Raw genomic sequence first — 20589 nt, 5'->3', positions numbered from 1 at the left:
CTGGCTTTCAGAATTTGGACGGTTATTATTTTGCATTTCAATTTGAGCTCACATTTTTTTCTTTTTTCTTTTTTGCTTGTTTGTTTTGTTGTCGTTCTCGGAGACAGGATTTCTCTGTGTAACAGTCCTGCCAGTTCTGGAACTTCTTTGTAGACCAGGCTGGCCCCAAACTCAGAGATCTTCTGCTTCTGCCTCCTGAGTGCTCAGATTCAAGGCTTGCACACCACTGCCCAGCTCATCTTTTTCTCATTAGAAACCATAGAGGTAGATTTTGGGGTGGGGGACGGTAGGGGAGAGATAAATAAACGCTTTTCATAACTAATGAACGTTTGCCAAACTATTTTTAAAATAAATCAGAGAAGAGTCAAGTGTGGCTTAAATTCATTGAAAAACAATACGTTATTGGCTCAATACTTGAAAAGTAGAACTATCAGAATTCAGAGAACAAGGATTTTTATGAGTTGTATAGCAATGCCATGGCCAGCCTGAGCTACATGAACTCCTGTCTCAAAACAAAAAACATAATACTTTATTGGGAACACATGATAGGTGAAATATTTTATATTCATATATGAATAAGATACTTTGTTTTATGCTATTTTCAATAGTACTTACATATTATTTTGTTAATATTACATTAATTATTTTAACTGGTAGACATTTATGGTATACTTAAATCTTTGCATCATTATTTGTGTGATCAAAGTATATGTGGTTTCATACAATACTAATCTTAATTTTAATGTATCTTGAAAATTACATATTATTTAAAATCTTTATTCAAAATAATAATTGAATGTTGATGAAATAATTAGTTATTTAAAGATATATATATATATATGTATATATATATATATATATCACATTCACTAGGAACTTATCATCAAGACATGATACTAAAAAGCTTTAAGTTGGACATAGTGATTTATGCCTATACTCAGAAGGATTAGGTAGAAAGACCTTAAGTTCAGGCCAGCCTGAACTGCTAGTGAGATTCTGTCTCAAAAACAAATAGGAAGCTTTGTCCTGGTTCCTTTATAACTGTTATTTAGCTTAACCAATTTACAATTAACTTTTGACATTAGAGATTTACTAAACTTTTTGCTTTTATTTATTTTTTTTTAATTTTTGAGATTAATATCTATTATCATTTCCTCCATTCCTTCTTCTAAACTCTACTATATACCCTACCTTGCTCTCTTTCAGATCAGGGACTTCTTTCTTTTCTCATTGTTGTTTCCTACATATATGGTGTGTGTGTGTGTGTGTGTGTGTGTGTGTGTGTGTGTGTGTGTGTGTGTTAATACATAAATACACCCTATTCGTTCTGTATAATGTTACGCTTAGGTGTGTTTTCAGGGTTTCCCATTTAGTATTGTATGACCAAGTGTTGTGCTCTTCCCTGGGAAAGACTGTCTCCCCCAATCTCAGCTTATCTTAATTGCCTGTAGTTCATTCTGTAGGTTTGCGGGCTTGTGGGCTTTCTCTGGTCCATGTTAGTATGTGAAATGTAGAGTTTGGATATTTGAAACTGTAACCCTTCTTATTCATCATACATTAATATAAACCTTTTAGGTGGACATTACTAACTGTTGCCATGGCTTTCATTTGGTAGACTACATGCAGCAAACTGGAGGTCAAGCACATCTCTTCTTCTGGATGACCGTGGAAGGATACCGGGTTACAGCTCAACAACAGCTAGAGGTTTTATCAAGTCGTCAGAGAGATGGAAAACATCAGACCAACCAAACCAAAGGTCTGCTAAGAGCAGCTGCTGTTGGAATTTATGAACAGTATTTATCTGAAAAGGTGAGGGTTTATTGTGGTCACTATTGTCTATCTTTTGCAGTACCACTCATAATACTCTGTGGGATACTTACTGTATTGGGCAGGATGGCTTCAGTGACCTTGCCTTGTTTAATCCTAAGGACAGTTTCCTTTATATTTTTATTTTCATTTTTCAAGAGAAGAATCCAGTTTTATAAAATCAAATTAGTATGCCCAAGTTCATGGAAATACTAAGTGACCAAGTCAAGACTGGTATTTATTTCACATTCAGGGACATGATAGACAGAAATCAGAAGGATGTAAGAGGTAGGGTGTGTAGAAGTTCAGAGAGAGCTGCAGATGGAGCTTAGCAGTTCAGCACTTGTCTAGCTTACACAAGGCCTCTGGTTCAGTCCAAATATCATATAAAAAGAAACATCAGATTTTGTATTTCTGCATCTGTTGCTTATGTTTTGAAATGAAAATTCTAGTAACAAGTTACTGTTTTCAGTAAACCTTTGTTAATCCTAAATAGTGATCTTGAATAACCTTATGCAGGATTCTCTCCAGTTTTTCCAATTTGGGAATAAAGCCTCATAAGAGGAATTTTGCACAATAAAAATGAAGCATTAAATCTGTCTGCCAGGGCTGGAGATATGGCACAGCAGGCAAGAGCACTGGCTGCTCTCCAGAGGGCCCTGGTTGATGCTCAGCACTATAGAGCAGCTCACAACTGCCTGGAACTCTACTTCTAGGAGTACAATACCCCCTTCTGAATGAACTCTGTGGGTACCAGGGGTACATGTGGAATACAGAAGAACTACTTAGACACAAAAAGTAAATAACTTTTTTTTATAAAGAAAATTAATTATTTTGATACACAATTTTGAATCTTCCATTCTGACTAATTGGGTGACTATGTAATTTGAACTCATCTATTGTGGCTGAATATGGGCTGTCACTTTATAGACAGAAAGCCATAAAGAATAAGAAAGCAGCTATATTCATTTCAACTACATTACCTTTCCCATTCATGTGCTGTAGTTAGAAAAGAAAGCCTAGTAAAATCCTCTTTATAAAAAGTAAATAACTCTTAAAAAAAAGACACAAAATCTTTGTTAGTCTTCTGTAATCTATAGAATGAACAAAACATGATCTATATTCTAGCTTTCTTAAACACTAGAGCACCATTGGTAAACTAGTGATTCTTATCTGCCGACTACTTAAAATGACATGATTTTATTATTAAACTCCTATTATATACTGCTTACTTATATTTAGAAATTATAAAAATTATCATTTTTTTCTCTGTTAGGCATCTCCAAGAGTTATTGTTGATGACTATTTAGTAGCAAAATTAGCAGATACTTTGAATCATGAAGATCCAACTCCAGAAATCTTTGATGACATTCAAAGAAAGGTATTGATATTTTATGTTTTTTTGAAAAAAGTATTTCTGTGTACATACTGTTTTTTTTTTTTCTTAAAGTAGAATAGTTACTAAAAAAAGATATTAGGGTTGTAGTAACTCTAATTGCAGGAATGTAAATGACTTTTATTTCCTTGAATGGCTATTGGGAGAAATTCTGTTTTGGGGGTGGTTGCTTTTTTTACTCTGAAGTAAGAGTGAGATACTAAGAATTCAGTAAGTAAATACCTCTATATAAAAAAGAATGCCTCAATAATTCATCTTAGTATAAATCTTCATATATGTATTTGTTTCATAGAAAACACCACTTCCTAGAACATAAAAATGGCATAGTATTGCCTAACTTATATTAGACACTGAAGTGTCCAGAATGTCATATTAGTTACAAAACTGACACCTTTTAGATAATAATACATTATAGAAAATCATCAATGAAGCTTTTTGATACTTTATGTAGCAAAATCATTAACTAATAGGGATTAAGTTTTGAATACCTCAATTATTTCTACAGGTATATGAATTGATGCTACGGGATGAAAGGTTTTACCCTTCCTTCAGGCAGAATGCACTCTATGTGCGGATGTTAGCCGAGCTTGACATGTTAAAAGATCCTAGTTTCAGAGGATCAGATGATGGGGATGGAGGTAAGGTAGTGTGTGTGTGTGTGTGTGTGTGCGCGCGCGCGCGCGTCTGTCTGTCTGTCTGTCTGTCTGTCTGTCTGTCTGTCTGTCTGTCTGTCTGTGTGTACACTCTGTTTACCAAAAGAATGAGCTTTTAAACATAATAAAAGATGTTTTTAAACCTCAAATGTAAATTGTAGTATATTTTAAAGTATATAAGGGAATGTAAGAGTAAGAATGTTTTCTTAACATGGGTCATCAAAAATATTTTTATGATTTCCCTTTTGCTAATCAGTGATCATGAAGTGATACTTCTGCGTGACAGAGTTATTTTGAAGACTAAGTGAGTAAAGGTGTAATACTGACAGTTTGCCCTAGGCTATCAAGCGATATACAGTGTGATAAATTGCTTTCTTTAATTGTGTCCCTTTCTAAAGCTTACACACTGTGGATGGTTTTTTTCACTTAGAATCCCCCAAGTCATTTATTCCAACCTTTTGGTTTTTTTCGCATGGTGATACTGAGAGTGATTGACGTGCTCTAGCTCCAGTGTGATACACACTTGTAAGAATCAGAGGGTATTTAGATTTTTTCCTTCATTCTACTGCTTACTGCTTGTGTGGTGCAGTTTATTTGCTTTAAGTCTCAGTTTATCAGTTGTAAATCTGGAGTAATATTCCATCACTGTACCATAGTTCAGTCATCCTTTTTAAACAAAATTCTATGCATGAAAATGTCTTATGAATTAATGCACAGGTATAAGGGCTGTATAAGTGGAAATGGTGGAGCAAGAGGCCTTCAAACATGAATTCCTAGATCCAGTGCTCATTTTACTGTGATGAAATTCAGGGACTTTGTTAAGGAGCAATTAGCAATCTAAGATTTGAACTGGCTTTAGAGCTAGTACGCTCTAAATAAATAAGCAATGTAAAGATGAAGTAAGTTGGAAAATTTAGAACCCATTTCTGCAAGGAATCCTTTTGATTATGACCATTTACTTATCTGTAGGTTTTTGGGACAAGACTATTTGAAAACAGAGATATTAATCTACTAGAAGTATTTAAGCCTTTAGTTACTATTGTGTAGTTAAGGGAATAGTTTATTTTTGAAGGGTAATACTTTGTGTGGGAGAAGAATAGTAAAATTGTAGTTTATCTGTATTTTTTATTGCTGCTGGAAAATGTTAGATCTTTTGTGAAGTTTGAAAAAGCAATCTCAGCTCACCACACTGAAATTACGATTGTAAAGTGTTTGCTTTTATTAATTTCATCCATTTGGAAATGTTCTTAGTAATTTTGAAGTGGATTTACTGTGTAACCCAGAATGGAACTATATAAGTTGAGTTGTGATCAAGTAACCTGTGCTATGTGATTTATAATGCTGATGGTACCTAGGTATTCTGTGTGAATAGAATTGGCTTATTGTTTCAATTTACCTCTCTAGCCAGTCAGTCCAAACTGTGTACTTACTTTAAACATAAATTATGTTAACATTCTTTGGGTTTGTTCTAAAGTAAATACACTTTTCTCATGTATCAGGTTTTGAGTGACTTCACATTAAATCACTGGTTGCAGTTTTTAATTATACATACATACATATAGTTTGTGTGAGAGAGAGAGAATTTTGAGAGAAAGAGACAGACAGACAGACAGACAGACAGACAGACAGACAGACATGTGGAGGTCAGAGTACTACTTGCAGGTCAGTTTCCTCTCCTTTCACGCATAAGGCATCCCATTTATGTGTCAGTTTTTTAGGATAATGCTTTGCTTCATTGCTTTGTAATACCTTAATATCTTAACTGATAGATTTTTATACATTTCATACACAGAAAATACTTAATTTTGAAAGCCAGCTTTAAAATTTTGTTAGAGAAATAGTGTACTATGCAACATGATTTTTAAATGGATATCAGCTTTATTATCTTTGATATTTGGATTTCAGGTCAAACAGTCTCAAGTTGAGTTCTTACTGCTTATGTCTCTCTATACTATGATTTATATCTTTGGTGACAAGGCTTAAGAGGCTGCCAGACCACAGAAAGGGTAGGAAACATTTAATCAAATAATGAGGACACTCATTCACTCACTCATTCATTTATTTATTTTAAGAATCATCTGCTTATGAACCATAGACCATTTCTAGTTGAAATTCCCATTTGTTTTCTGTGACCAGAGATCTGGGGAACTAAGAAGTGTGCTTTGTATTGAGTTATTCAGGATAGTCGACAATACCTGCTGCCCCTCTTAGAACTGTACAAGTAATGAAGTCTGTTTAAGATTCATTTAACTAGTCAAATTTATACATTTACTAAGGCTTGGAAAAGGTACATTAACTTTAAATTGTATATGAGTAGTGTTTTACAATTGCAGAGACACCTTAATTGAAAGTTAATTTGCTTAGATATGTAGTAAAACCCAAAGGGAAAGAAGAGATTGCTTCTCATTGGTGTCATTAATCTCTATTTGTCTTATTTGCTGACATTTATTTACATTTTTTGGTTCTTACCCTAACACTTGCATTTCCCCCTAAGACTTAAACAAATTTTATTAAGTCAGCTTACAAAGTTGTGAGTCTTGGCATTTTGTGCACGATTTTCTCCATTTCTGCTTCTGTCTCTGTCTCTCTATAAGCACCCATCATCAAGCTTAGTGATATTCTTCCCTAACCTTCATTATAACCTTCATTGTTTTTCATCATTATTGCTTAATTAGATGGCATTACATACAATGATTTCAGAATCTAGACTGCAATGTTTTGTGCTAAATTTATGAGGAAACAATGGAAGATTACATATTTTTAAAACCCAAACATTTATACTGTACACTAAAGACCGATATTATTATCATTTTTTTTTAATCCTCAGAGACAGAAGTAAGAACATAATTCTGCAGGTACCTAATGGACTTCACTGTGAGTTACCTGCATTGCATAAACAACATCATATGATACATGAGAAAAGGTGTAAAAGTGATTACTGATTCTTACTGGTACTTACATGTGACTTTGTGTGTGCCTGTCAGATGTATGCATAGTTTCATTTAAATGTCTGATTGGCATGGTAGGTGGAGATTTAAGAGGTAGATATTTAGAAGTGTAAAACAGCTTTATTTTGTTGCTCTGCTTTTATATGAGCTGTGTTAATGTTTAAACCTACATAAAGCAATAGCTTGTACAGTTTTTGCTGTATATTAAGCAGTATTGCTGCATTTTGAGCTTTCTTTTCTTTTTGTAGAGTCATTTAATGGATCTCCTACAGGAAGCATAAATTTGGTAAGTACTATAAATGGGTACTTTAGTAGTACTTGGAAATAATGTGACAGGCTTTTGATACTTGTAAATAAGAAGCTTCAAGCTGCCCCATAGAATGAAAACATTGTTGTGCTTTTAAAGAAATGTTAAGTTTGTAAGACATATGTAACTTTGAATTTTCATTTGTAAAAAATGGGGATTAGACCACATCTGTGTAGCTACAGATGAGTTCTCTAAGGGGATTGATTTCTTATCATAGCATATTGGAAGCAGGGTAGGGCATCTCTGTGATCTCAAGGCCAGCCTAGTCTATATAGTAAGTTTCATGCCACCAGGGTTATATAGTGAGGCTATATCTTTAAAAGAGAAAAAAAGGAATTATTTTGTCATTTTCAAATAGTATACTCACATATTATTATCCTTAAAGCTTTCTCTTCCACTTCTTAGAGAAAAAATAAACTTTCAACTTAGTTACTGTTCTATTGCTGTGAAAAGACACCATGATCAAGTCAGCTCTTAGAAAAAAGCATTTAATTGGGGCTTGCTTACAGCTTCAGATAGTTAATTCATTATCATCATGCAGGTGAATTGTGGCATCAGGCAGGTGGACATGGTGTTTCGTCTTGATGTGCAGGCAGAGGGAGAAATTGTACCAGGTCCTTGCTTTTTGAACCTCCAATCAGCTCCCATCTGACTTGGAGACTGATTAGTTTTGAATTCTTGGCCTAGCTTAGGCTCGTTTCTGGCTAGCTCTTTTAACTTAAAATAAAAATATCCTATTTCTCTCTATCTGCCTTTTCCCTCAAGGCTTATTACTTTTTCATTCCTTCTGTATATCTTACTTTCACTGCTTCTCATGTCTGTCTGGCTGGTGGCCCTGAGCATGTCCCTTTCTTTGGCCCTCATAATCATCTTTTTCAAGCTTCAATTTCTCCTCCTGCTTATGCTCTCTGTCTTTCAGCACTGCCTATCCCTTTCCTGCCTAGCTATTGACCATTCAGCTTTTTATTAGACCAATGAGGTGCCTTAGGTATGAAAGGTAAAACAAATGCAGCACATCTTTATACAGTTAAACATCTTTACATCATTAAACCAAAGTTTAACACACCTTTACACAGTAAAAGTAATATTCCGAAGCATAAACAAATGTAACACTTCTTTACATAGTTAAATATTCCACAAGGGATCAGGCCTGGTGTGAGCTTGGGAAACCTCAAAGCCCATTCCCAGTAACACACTTCCTCCAGTGAAGCCACACCTCCTCCTCCTTCCTAAACAGTTCACCAACTGGGAACTAAGCATATACACATATGTACCCATGGAGGACATTCTCATTCAGCCTACCACATATGTGTTAGAGTATGTGTCAAAATAAACTCCTTGCAAAAAAGGGTTTTTTTTTAAATTCAGAATTTTATAGCAATTACATTTTATTAGAGAATTAAAAATGATAGGTTTTTAGCATATAAACTCCACTGACACTTGGTTTTATGTTCAATAATGAACATATTTTTTCTCCTATATATCTGGTCTCGCCATTGACTAACTTAATTCCTAGAGTCCTGTAAAGAGAAAGTACTGGCGTTTGGTGAAATAGTTCATAGTTTAGAGACAGCCCAGAGGTAAAGGATGGCTTTTTCTCTTACTTTTCATCTAAATTTTCTAATAAGTTCAGAGGTTTATTGTGACTCTTAATGAGTTTTGAGATCTGCGGGTAGCTATACTGTTCCTTATTTGGAAATGATCTAGTGGAGTAAATGTTCTTTTGGACATAGAGTATAACTTGCAAAACAACTGAAACAGATCAGTCATAGACATGCCAGATTCTTTGTAACTTTGAAATGCTTTATAAACTTTTTATTTGTTATATTTAAAAGTGTCATAATGAAAAGGAATTGTTTTTAGAGCATTTAGTGTTAGCAGTAACTTTCATCATATACATATAAACTTTGCAAATCATGGAAACTTTTCCCAGTTTGAAAATTTCTAAAATTCATATTTATACAAATGTTTAAACAGTAGTGCTTTTAAAAGTTAAGAGAATTCCAGAAATCTCTGGATCAAAAGTAACATCAGAAGCCAGTTCTTGTAATTTTTTTTTTCATAAATCTTTTAAATCCAGGCCTTGATGTAGCTGGAGTCACTCAGATTTGTTTTCTGATATGAAGTAAAATTCTAGTGAGTGGATGAATTTTAGAAATATGATTATAAAAGCATAGTAGTTGATTGTGATATACTGAACAGTGAAGATACTAAAAAATCATCCAGTAGAAATTAGCAGGTAAATTATTCCTGCTATCTCTACCACTGACATTGTGATTGTGTTTGCTGAGCTAGCAAAGAAAGCTTGTATTTTTAGCCAGGCACAGTGGTGTCTGCTGATATTGTCACACTAGTCTGGAGACTGTAGCTGGAGGTTCATTTATTTGAATCTTAGACTTCTTTGTCAACCTGGACAACAGTACGTAAAAATGTCCAAGAGGGAGAAAAGAATTCTAAGTTTAATTTTTGCCATAACATAAAATTAGAAAATAAAAATAGGACCATTTTCTTTGCATGAAGTTTAAGAACATTAGTTCAAGGATTGCTTTATAAGCTGTGGTTATTTTAGGGTAATATTAATGCACTTGTTTTAAAACCACAATTTTCTTTTACCAAAGTACTTTTTCCAAATTAGATGTGATTCTGAATTTAATACTATTTTACCATTTGGAATTTCATAGTTTAGTTTTTACTTACTTGTGTATGATAATTACAACAATATTTAGGAGGATTTTCTTATCATTGTGTATAATATAAAAGGGGATTGTTGTTATGCTTAATTTTGAAAAATTATTGGTGCTTTTTTGGTGCTATGTTATTGAAAGGACTTACAGTTTTTAAATTATAGGTAGATACCGGATATGTAAAATAATCTTATAGCTAAATTGTGCTGCTTCTATTAAGAAAATACTTTAGTGTGAGCTTCATGAATACTTACGTATTTTACTTCTTCCCAGAATATTTTCACCTACTCTGTGTCCTAACAAAGGTGTGGAACATTAGTACATTAAGACGTATTAGAGATTAAGTGCAAAGGGTTTTTTGTTGGAGCCAGATGATGGAATGCATGTTCTATCTGCTAAATATCAAAGTCTATGCCCAATAGGAAAAAATGTGTTGAGCATAAGCACATTGTGCAGTCAGTCTTAGGTAGAGGATAGCAATTATACCAGAGAGTGGTGGGGGTCACTCTTATCTCTGCCATCCTTGTTGGCATTCAAGGGAGAATCTTGCAACAGAGTCTTCAAAAGGCAGCTTCAGGTTGCTTTGTTTTGTCTTTATGTGCCCTGTCTGCCTTGGCAATATGCTGGAGGTACGGATAGGAGGAGGGGGATAGGGAGTGGGATGCATGTGTATGTAGCCAAGTAATTTAAAACTTAAACTTAAATTAGTTTAATAGTTAAATCAATTGTTGATCAATCAGTAATGATTTTGTTTGTAGAATTATAAATTTTGCTAACAAAAGTCTTAGTCTGTACTCACTTCCATTTGCTAAGTAGTCACAATGGCTAATTACTTTAATAAGTATTTTTCTATATATTTTACATATATAGTCATTAATCTCACATACCCTATGATGCAGGTGTCATTACCCTCCTTTCGTGCTAAGTAATCTAAATTAACTGACTATTTCTCAGTTAGCAAAAGTGCTAACGACTGTAAGTCTGTTGGTAGTGTACTTTACCATTACAATTGTTACTGTAAAGAATTCCTGGTTTACCTGGGTTTTATTTTCTTCCTTTATATTGTCTGTAATTGAAAATAAGTTACTGGATATAGATAAGTAATGAAGAAGCTATTGTGATATGTTAGTTTAGCTTCTTTATCTAGCTCTCTCAGTGTAAATGCACAGCATCCTGGTCTAAGGTATGGGGAGGTGTGGGGGCCATGCACATGCTATAAAATGTGAGGAGACAGGAATGGTAGACCTTTGATAGAGAATTCTTAACACTTTTCCTGTAAAATTTTGTTCCCTAATTTTGTTCTTCCAGTCTTTAGATGACCTTTCAAATGTGTCCTCTGATGACTCTGGACAACTTCATGCCTACATTTCCGACACTGGTAAGAGGCCTTGTGCCGCAGCTACTACTGAATACGGGTGATTGCAGCATCCCAGTTACTTTTACATTTATTATTGCATTCAGAATTTTCTGATTTCTTTTTCTTGAAGCACATTCTTCATTAAGTCCTGTAATGTTTGGTTGCTTGTGTATTTGTATGTTTTTCTTCTCTAAGGTTGCCAATGTTAACATTTGAAAATACTTACTTCTAAGCACTTTATCATTTCAAGTAAACTCTAGAGCTAGTCTTTTCCTTTCTTCTTGACTCTTGCTGACACTCACTTTTAGAATTCCCACTTCTTTTTGACAGAGATCTTCTGTCTGTATTTGCTTTCTTCTAATCAAGAGCTGGCAGAGACAGTTGGGTAGATGGGACTTGGATACATTCCTCATGAAACCTCCCAGATGCTTTAATGGTTTGAGCAACCTAGGACCTTGCATAGTCATAAATAATGCTGATGAGTATTAGAAATGGCAGTTTTCTCCCTGGAATGTTTTTGTTATACTTAATGCCAAATTATACAGAGATGCATGTCTCAATTAAATTTCTTTAGTTTTAAATTTTAGATTTTGAAAAGAGATTTTGATACATAAGTCTAGTTTAAAAAAAATGATGATCTGCATTTTTAAAGATGGCTTTGTTTTCTTATTCTCAGTAGACTTATTATGCCGCCTCTTATCTGCTAGATTTCTGGACTAAGTTACCATCAGTTGTTCCTTCACTTTTAGATGTCACCAGAAAACACATTGTTAATTAGATGTCTTGTTATTTCCCTTTAACTTTTGAAGCGGTTTTCCTTCCATACATTTTTAAAGAAGCCAAGATAGTCTTCACATTCTTTCTTGGCTTGTCTTCTAATTTAAGGCTGTCTTTTCATGTAATAGTCCTTTTTATTTCTGATAAACATTAAATTGTATATCTAGAAGAGGGCATTCATGTCTGTCTCTTGTGTTAACATTCCTCTTTTTAGGCTGTTCTGACTTTCTAGTTTAATTAATTGTTTATTTTTCTACAGTATATTGTTCTTTAAATGCACAGAAGCATAAGGCAAAACATTTTTAATAAATGGCTTTTTCTGTCATTCAAAGTCTGGGGAAGCTACATCATATAGTGGGGTTAAGAACATAGCTTTTGACCAGTTGCCTGGGCTCAGTCTTTAGTCTGCAACTTCACTTAGAGGAGCTCCTGTGAGGTTTCTACTGGAGGAATTTCTTCACTTGTCTAGTGGAACCTTGATAGAAATGCATGTTTCGTGGGCTAACTATAGGTGTAACTAACTACTGGTAATTGGTTATGTGTGGCAGACATCATATATTGTTCAATATTGATTTTTTTCCAACTGGACACTGATCCATGATGTCATGTCATTAACATTTCTGTTATTGAACATAAAAACTACAGTTCAATGACCTGCTGCTCCGAGACTGGTCCATGACCTCTAGTGTCTTCTTTTTCCTTCAACAAAATTATCTGTTTTCTGAATCTTAAAAACATTAACCTCATTATTCCTGCTGTTGTCCATGCACCTGGATAGTCTCTTTTCCCTAACAATTGTAACCCCTCTTGATTATCCTTTCAAAAGGGATTCTACTATGTGTGCTCTGTCTTGTCTGTTCCTGGTGTCTCCTTGTTCTCACTAATTTGTAACTGGCTATAGTGAGCTGCCCAATGGGCATCTGCATTATCTTTTCCAAACATTCCTGGCACACAATTGATAGAGCCAATTCTTTATTGTTCTGGCAACAGTGCTTAGAAAAGCCAAATCTTTAACTTGATGAAAAAGCAGTGTATTATTTGATATGCCTGAGTCTGTAAGAGGAAGTTGATGGTAAAGTATGAGCAGTGCACACAAATAAAACATGTATGCAGAATTTGATGACCAAAGTATTTCTGTTACTAATATTATCTTCAGTGTAATTTCATTGGCCAAATAAAAAGTACTGATATTGTATGTACAGGGAAGGAAAGACAGTTTTGAATAGGAAGTGCAAGTTTTAGTTATAGTGAGGCTTTCTGTGTGTATATTTGTCAGTATAGATACCTACTTTTGTGTTATTGAAATAATTTACTAAGAAGGTACATAGAAACTCCTTTGCTACATGATTCAAAAGGTAGTAAAACATTTAATCAGATCTAAAACCTCTCCTTTCCCCTTCTCATAATTGTAATATATTATTATAATTGTAATTATCATTGTAATCTATTAATATATCAGTTGTAGAGTTTTGACTAATAGTCTAAATTGCCACAATGTGTTTCCACACATGGCAGTGTTGTAAAAGTAGCTTAAGAAGTATATAGGTACCATAGACCATGAGGAAAAACATGTCCTGGGAAGTGAAGATGCTGTGATACCTAGTGAGGCTCATAGCAACGTAGAAACCGCCATCTTGGTTTTGATGGCATTCTTATGTCCTCAGTTTAGAAAAAGAAGAACTGTATCATTTACTCAGTGTCATAGAGGGCAAATTTATGTGAAACAAGAACTAGGAAATCTTAGTTTAGATTCAAGTGTAAAGCAGAAATGTGAAGTCACATAGGGAATGATAAGTGATATCCCCCCAAAAGTGAAGCATTAGTATGTGATTAGTATGTGCCTACGTGCATGTAACTGCATTTTACTGTCCTCTAGTTATTATATACCCCAGCATCGCAATCCACAGAGAGTTAGTATAGTTGCCACGCCCCACCCACCCAGAAGTCACGGCACATTCATTCCTAAACATCTTCAGGTAGCAAAATCCACCCACAGTTGCTCTGTTCTCATATATGAAGTCATAGAGTATTTCATGTGACCTATGCATCTCCTCATGTTTTGAATCATCACTGGATTGGTAACCCAATGCAGTGAAATGCTATCTAAACGACTAATGTACTATAGTGCCTAGAGAATAAGAATAAAGATCCAAAAAGTCTGTACATACCAGTATGCCAGTACAAGCATGTTTAAAAACTATCTTAGTTGCTCAGTAGGCTGAATTTAAGTGTACAGAAGGCCACCTGTGTGAAAATCACTTATTAGAGTGGTGACAGCTTTCCTGGTACATTCTTTCATAATCCTGGGACACTCAGATGCATAAGCTTGAAAGTAAATTTCAGAAAGCTCCAGGAAGAAGTAGGAACCATAAGGGAAAGCTATGTTTTTGAAAAATCAGAAATGACAATCTTACTAGTCCTTAAATATGTTGAAAAATATTCAGAAGAATCAATCCTAAGGCAAGCGTGAAAAGAAGAGCCAAGGAAAGAATGTAAATTAAAGAATACAGTGATTGAAATTAAGATGAATGCCCAATTAAGAACTAAACTGCCATGGTGCCTGCCACACATGGCAATATTATAAAAATGACTGAAGGAAGAAGTATACAGGAGACATATGCCATGAGGGAAAATGGTGGTTCAGTTGGTAAAGTGCTTGCCACAGAAGCCGGAGGGTCAGAATTTAGATTCCTAGCATCCTTTTAAAATCGCAGCACTGCAGCATGTCTCTGGAAACCCAGTGCTGCCAGGTGGAGAATGGAGTATCCTTGAGGCTTGCTGGTCATCTAGTCTAGTCAGGTTCTGTGAGAGACCCTGTCTCAAACAAACAAACAGAAAGTAGAGAGACAGGGAAAGATAGCCAATGTTAATCATTGGTTTCTACATGAATGTACACACATGCTTGCTCTCCTACATGTATACACACTATGAAATACACATGAGAACACAGTGAAAGAGACTTAGAACAGTGGTTCTCAAACTATGTGTTACCATGACCCTTTTGGGCGTTGCATATCAGATATCTTATAGATCACGTATTGACAGTACAATTCACAATAGTAGCAAAACAAGAGTTACGAAGGAACAATGAAGTAATTTTATGGTTGGGGTCACCATAACATGAGGAACTATATTACAGGGTCACAGCATTAGGAGGATGGAGGACCATTGCTCAGGAGTAGAACAATAAGCCTAAAAAGACAAGAGCATGTTTCAAAGTTCTTCTCTTTACCTAAGTTAAGACTAATGCAAAGTAGAAGCAGATAACACCTTTAAAGGCTCTCTGGCTTGCATGATATATGGAAAGCCAATAGGGTGAGTGTTTATTGATTTATTTATTGCTGCTGTTATTGCTGCATTTGAATTGTTGGGTGTAATTGGTAATTCTTTTGAATTACCAAGAGATAAATTGTACCCTGTGGCTTTCTTGTTGTTAATTGAACAGCCCATAGTTAACTATAAATAAGATGTAAAAGCTTATTGTTTGGTTTTCGGGGTTTCTGGTGTATGAAGTGTATAACAACCCCCTGCTTCACTCTGAGTAGTATTGTGGAAGCATTCTTAATGATAAGTAAAAGCTCGTAGGAAGAAATTCATTGGCCAGTGATGTCATCATACTTTTAATTTGTTTTATGTTGTAGTCGCCTTTTATAATACCATATCATGTGAACACAGAGGATTGGGATCTGTTTTATCCTTTGCTGCCATTCTTTTGTCTGTCATTTCAAATTCTTCATTTCATGTTGTCTTTTTTTGTTGTTGTTTGTTTTTGTTCTTCATCTTCCTCCTTTTGTGTCTTTTGTTCCTTTCATTTTGTTTGAAATGACTAGTATATGCTGACTATGACCCATATGCTGTGGCAGGCGTTTGTAATGATCATGGCAAGACATACGCACTATATGCCATCACTGTACATCGGCGCAACCTCAACACCGAGGAGATGTGGAAAACCTATCGGCGTTACAGTGACTTCCATGACTTCCACATGAGAATCACTGAGCAGGTAATGAGATTTGTGACGCTTGTGGCCGTTATAATGTTTCTTGATTCAGCTTTGGATCTACATTTCTCAAAGATGCTCACACTGAGTAAAGTTAATGAGAGAAAATAGGTACTGAAATTTTTATAATTGGCAATATTGGTGGCATGCTTTTGAGCAATAAGCCGCTAAATCAGATGTGGAAACTTGAAACAGTCTAACTTGTTTTAAAGTGGTACTTTAAAATGGAAAAGTTAAGTGAATGTATACTTCCAATCTACCAGAGAAAACAAGTGGATGAATGGGGAAGGGATGGGGATCCTGTGTTCTGCAGAAGTTTGGTTTGCAGCAGGGAAGGAGACTGATAGAACTCATTTGAACACAGTGGTGGTTTGGGAGGCTTAATTCAAAGCTGTAGTTATTTTCAATGGTACTTTATCCAACAATGTTGCTAAAATCTGGATATTTTGCTTAAGTTGTTATGAACCACAGTCTAAATTGAACCTGACATTAACCAAATACTGTTTGTAAATTCTTAATAAGTTTAATCATATTTTGTAGAAGTAACTATAAAGACTTTTCAAGTCCTTATTATTTTTGAAAAGCTATTTTTTCTTCTTGTTAGCTTAGAAAAACAATACCAGATGAGATGCAATAGGTAATCTGTGGAGCTTATTTTCACTCTTTGAAAGTCTTTGATTGATTTAAAATTTTAGTTATATGAAGAGTATTAAGCCAATAGAATAATGATAATACCTAATTGGATTTTAATCAACTTTGTACTATAGAAATCAGAAAATATCCTTTTCAGTTAATATATTTGGAAAAATATGGTTGGTACCATTATAATCTCATGAAAATATTTAGCAGATAGGGTAAGATAAAACTAAGAGCTTTAAATTTATTAAAAACAAGGTGTTGATCAACTTCTGAGCGTCAGTAATAGGACTGTTTGTAATGAAATAAGTAATTGTCTTTGGGCATGTCTTTTCATTTATATTTTCCTATGTTAATAGACCTTTTATGAAGGAGTCTCCAAATCACAGTGGAGAAAAACTGCTTACTTCTTATCAGACCATTGTCTAAAAGCAGGCAGCTCATATAGCTCTTTCATGTACTTGTCAGTCATCAGTTTTTATAAATTAATGGCCAAGAATAGTTTGACACTGCAAATTAATGAAAATTAGGTTTTATGCAATTTTTTTCTCTTAACACAAATAAGGAGTGCTTAAAAGTGAAATGATTTTAAAATCAGTTTCATTTTGTTTAATTTATTGAGTAATGTTTTTTTCTCAGTCTAAATAAATGAACTATCATTTATTTTCTTTAAAGACATTAATAGTCTTACATTTCCAAAGGTTGATGAACTTAAAAGTTAAGAATTTAATGTTGTATGCATTTAAAAATGGCCTGAACTGCCCGTTCATTTATTTTATAAATATTTATTAAGCTTTTCATATGTGCCTGACTCTCCTGAGTTCTAGGAAAATAACAGTGAACAGACAGGCAGTGTCTTGACTCCAGGAGTATGCATTCCTGTAGATATTGTGTGTCTGTTTGCCGGAGTAAAGTTTGTATGAGTGCACAGATACCACCCCTGTGCCAGTGGTGGTCCTAAATATTCATCTTACAAATCATTTGAATTACTCTTAACATAATTTCAAATCTGCTTCATCAAATTTCTAGTGGTGTATTAAGAATCTAAACCAGATATGTTTAGTGTTGAAAGATACAATCTTTGAGCTTAGAGTATCTGTGATTTATATTTAGTATATGTTATTTTTAGAAGACATTCTGATTTAATGTGTCAGTTCTTATTTTGTGGACATTTTCCATTTTTCTCATTCTTTAATACTCCTGTATGTGTGTTAGGTTATACAAAATTTGTTGCTTTTTTCTGGTGACCGTATTTTGGAATACTGATGTCCAGGCAGATAGCTTACAAAAGACTATGTCTCTTTAAAGTCTGGACTGTCTATTTTGTGATGTTAAGATATTGTTCTTGTTTGTTAACACTTTTTAAGTTTATAGAGAAAATGTTATTGTAACGACTACTGGCATTTTTGTTCATAAAATACTTCAGACTGGATAAGTCACACAATGGAAATAATTCCAGTGCTGGAAGCCTGAGGGCCAGAGTTGGCAGGTTTGGCTTCTCCTCAGGCTTCTCAGTTGTCTCAGACAAGGACGGGTCCTCTTTCCAGTGTATGTATGCATTCCTAGTATGTGCTGGCCTCCTATGAGGAGACCACAGAGTCAGGTTGACTTACAGCATAAGACCCTGTCTTATATGAGTACAGTATAGGGTACTAGATGTGAGGCCTTCAGCATGTGAGCTTGGAGAAATGTGGTTCAGACCCTTGCTCTTTGGTAAGAAAGGAAACTGAGTGGGTAATTTAGAGTCATATGCATAAATAATATTTTAGGAAATTGTCTACCTTCTAAAGCTGCATAGGATTTTGACCTTCACAATTTAATTTTTTTTTTTTTTTTTTTGCCAATAACACATTTTATTAAGTAACTTGCTGTGGTGAATAGTAATCAAAATCTATTTAACCAAGTCCTAATATTTAAAGAGTACATATTTATGGGAGAACCCAAATGCATCTCTTTTCCAAATCTTTTGCTCAAATTTTTTTTTTTCATTACCTTGCTATAGCCTTTGATCTCTGTGCTATTCTTGCTTGGTTTAATACTGACAAGAAAGAGCTCAGTGATTGCAATAGAGGCTACAGGGTGACTTTAACTATGGAGAAAACATTTCGAGACCCCCTGAGGATTAGTGAAACTGTAGCTCGCGCTGAACTGTATGACATATGGATTGTTCACATTAACTAACTTATCATGTGTCACCAATGTAACCTTTGCAGAATGAAGTGCAACAGCAAATCTAGCATGACTCTCTTTTTTCATTTTCATAATTTCACTGGGAGAAAATTCATTCTCACTGCAGACTTCTGCAGCCTCAGCATATTATTCCCCATCGGTTAAGATCACCTTTTCTTCTTCTTCTTTTTTTTTTTTTTTTTAATTTTTTTAAAAAGGGTTTTATATATGTGTTCAACAAAGACTTATTTCATTTGGGTTATATGTAACCAAATTTGTGAGTTATCACACTACACAGAACTTTGAACATTTTGCTCCTGTTTTTTCTTCTTGATAATGATAGAAGCTAAAGAATAATGTGCAATGAACTTTTTTCATGTTTCTACTATAAACAACCATTAGATATTTCACTGTGTTAAATAATTTGTCAGAATCTTCCAGTTTGTTGTGGAAAGGATTCTGAACCTTATACCTTATTCCTCCCTTCCTCTCCCATCCTCTCTCTTTCTCTCTCTCTCTCTCTCTCTCTCTCTCTCTCTCTCTCTCTCTCTCTCTGTCTCTCTCTCTCTGCCTCCCCTCTCTCCGTACCCCCCATGTGTGCAGTAGGAATTGGTTTTCTTCATAGAGATAATGTATTTTAAACAAAGGATGATTTTAAAATCTTGGCTTGCTTCAGTGTATGTAATATGGAAAGAGGAAGGAGACTGCCTAAAGCTTCAGGTACTGACAGTTGGCCAGGCCATTCATAGTTAAATCATGCTCCTAGGCCTTCTTAGCAACCACTATAGTGACAGCTTGTCTTTGAGGAGGTGTAGTAGATTACCATCATGGACCATGAAGATGCACCTAAATGCTAAGTCTCTAAATGCTACATTGCTATTTTGCTTTAACATGGTCTTTTTCATAGCTTGATGCATGAGCTTATTTTCCATATGGTGATGAGGAAAGTTTATTAATGTTTATTATAGTTGTATACAGAGTTGTTATATAGTTGCTGCCTATACTTAGTAATTTGTCTTCTCTGCCTTTTAAAAATATATTTATTTATTTATTGTTTTATTGTCATAAATATTTAATTAATCTTTATTAGATTTTTAAAAAGCCATAATGTTACAGCATTGATTAAAAATTTACATATTTAATACTGTTCATGAGTCAGATGGTTGCTAAGAAAAGTATTACTGTTATGAAATTTTGAATAACCCTAAAATTAGAACACCAAGATGAAACTTCTTATGGCCAAATGCCCACCTTCATCAGTTACCTACCTTTGTGACCCCTCATCCCATACTCATTAGGATAAAGAAAGGTAGCTGTTTTGGGGCTTTGGGGATAATATTTTCTGGATGGTTTGTTTAGTGTAAAAAAATATAACCTTAGGTTATCTGAGGATATTTTGACATGTAGGGAAATTGTTATGTAGAAATTTTTTCTCTTAAAAAGAGAAGTATTGAATATATTTTGTCTCCTAGTTTGAAAATCTGTCAAGCATATTAAAGCTTCCTGGTAAGAAGACTTTTAACAACATGGACAGAGACTTTTTAGAAAAGAGGAAAAAGGATTTAAATGCCTATTTGCAGGTATGACCATTTTTCTATTTCTCATAGATGTCATTTGCTATCTCTCTCTCTCTCTCTCTCTCTCACACACACACACACACACACACACACGTAGGTTTCTTTATTAAGTTATTGGTGCAACATATGCTTGGCATGCTTATGACCATAGTCTCCATCTCCAGTCTTATTAATGGTAAGAACAAAGACACAACTGCATATTTTGGCTGTAATAGTGGACTAATAACTAATTTTGAGTAGTATCAAATGTGATATATAGTCTTTTTAGTAGTTTATTAA

At 34.5% G+C, this 20589-nt stretch overlaps 1 protein-coding gene across 3 annotated transcripts in view; it reads left to right on the top strand.

The window, feature by feature from the left end:
• Snx13 (sorting nexin 13) overlaps positions 1 to 20589 on the top strand; it is a 94500-nt gene that overhangs the window by 55548 nt on the left and 18363 nt on the right. For 2 of the 3 annotated variants that reach the window (XM_051175099.1, XM_051175097.1), the window contains 7 exons: positions 1616 to 1809; positions 3083 to 3187; positions 3708 to 3840; positions 7052 to 7089; positions 11103 to 11172; positions 15759 to 15931; positions 20206 to 20313. In XM_051175099.1, the coding sequence (XP_051031056.1) occupies positions 1616 to 1809; positions 3083 to 3187; positions 3708 to 3840; positions 7052 to 7089; positions 11103 to 11172; positions 15759 to 15931; positions 20206 to 20313 (821 nt within the window). The remainder of the gene's footprint in view (positions 1 to 1615; positions 1810 to 3082; positions 3188 to 3707; positions 3841 to 7051; positions 7090 to 11102; positions 11173 to 15758; positions 15932 to 20205; positions 20314 to 20589) is intronic. The other variant, XM_051175098.1, reaches the window with a different exon arrangement.

The sequence above is a fragment of the Phodopus roborovskii genome, unplaced genomic scaffold (assembly GCF_943737965.1).
Source record: "Phodopus roborovskii unplaced genomic scaffold, PHOROB, whole genome shotgun sequence".
Lineage (NCBI taxonomy): Eukaryota > Metazoa > Chordata > Mammalia > Rodentia > Cricetidae > Phodopus > Phodopus roborovskii.
Note: the sequence above shows the minus strand (reverse complement) of the source record. Positions and strands in the feature narration are given on the sequence as shown.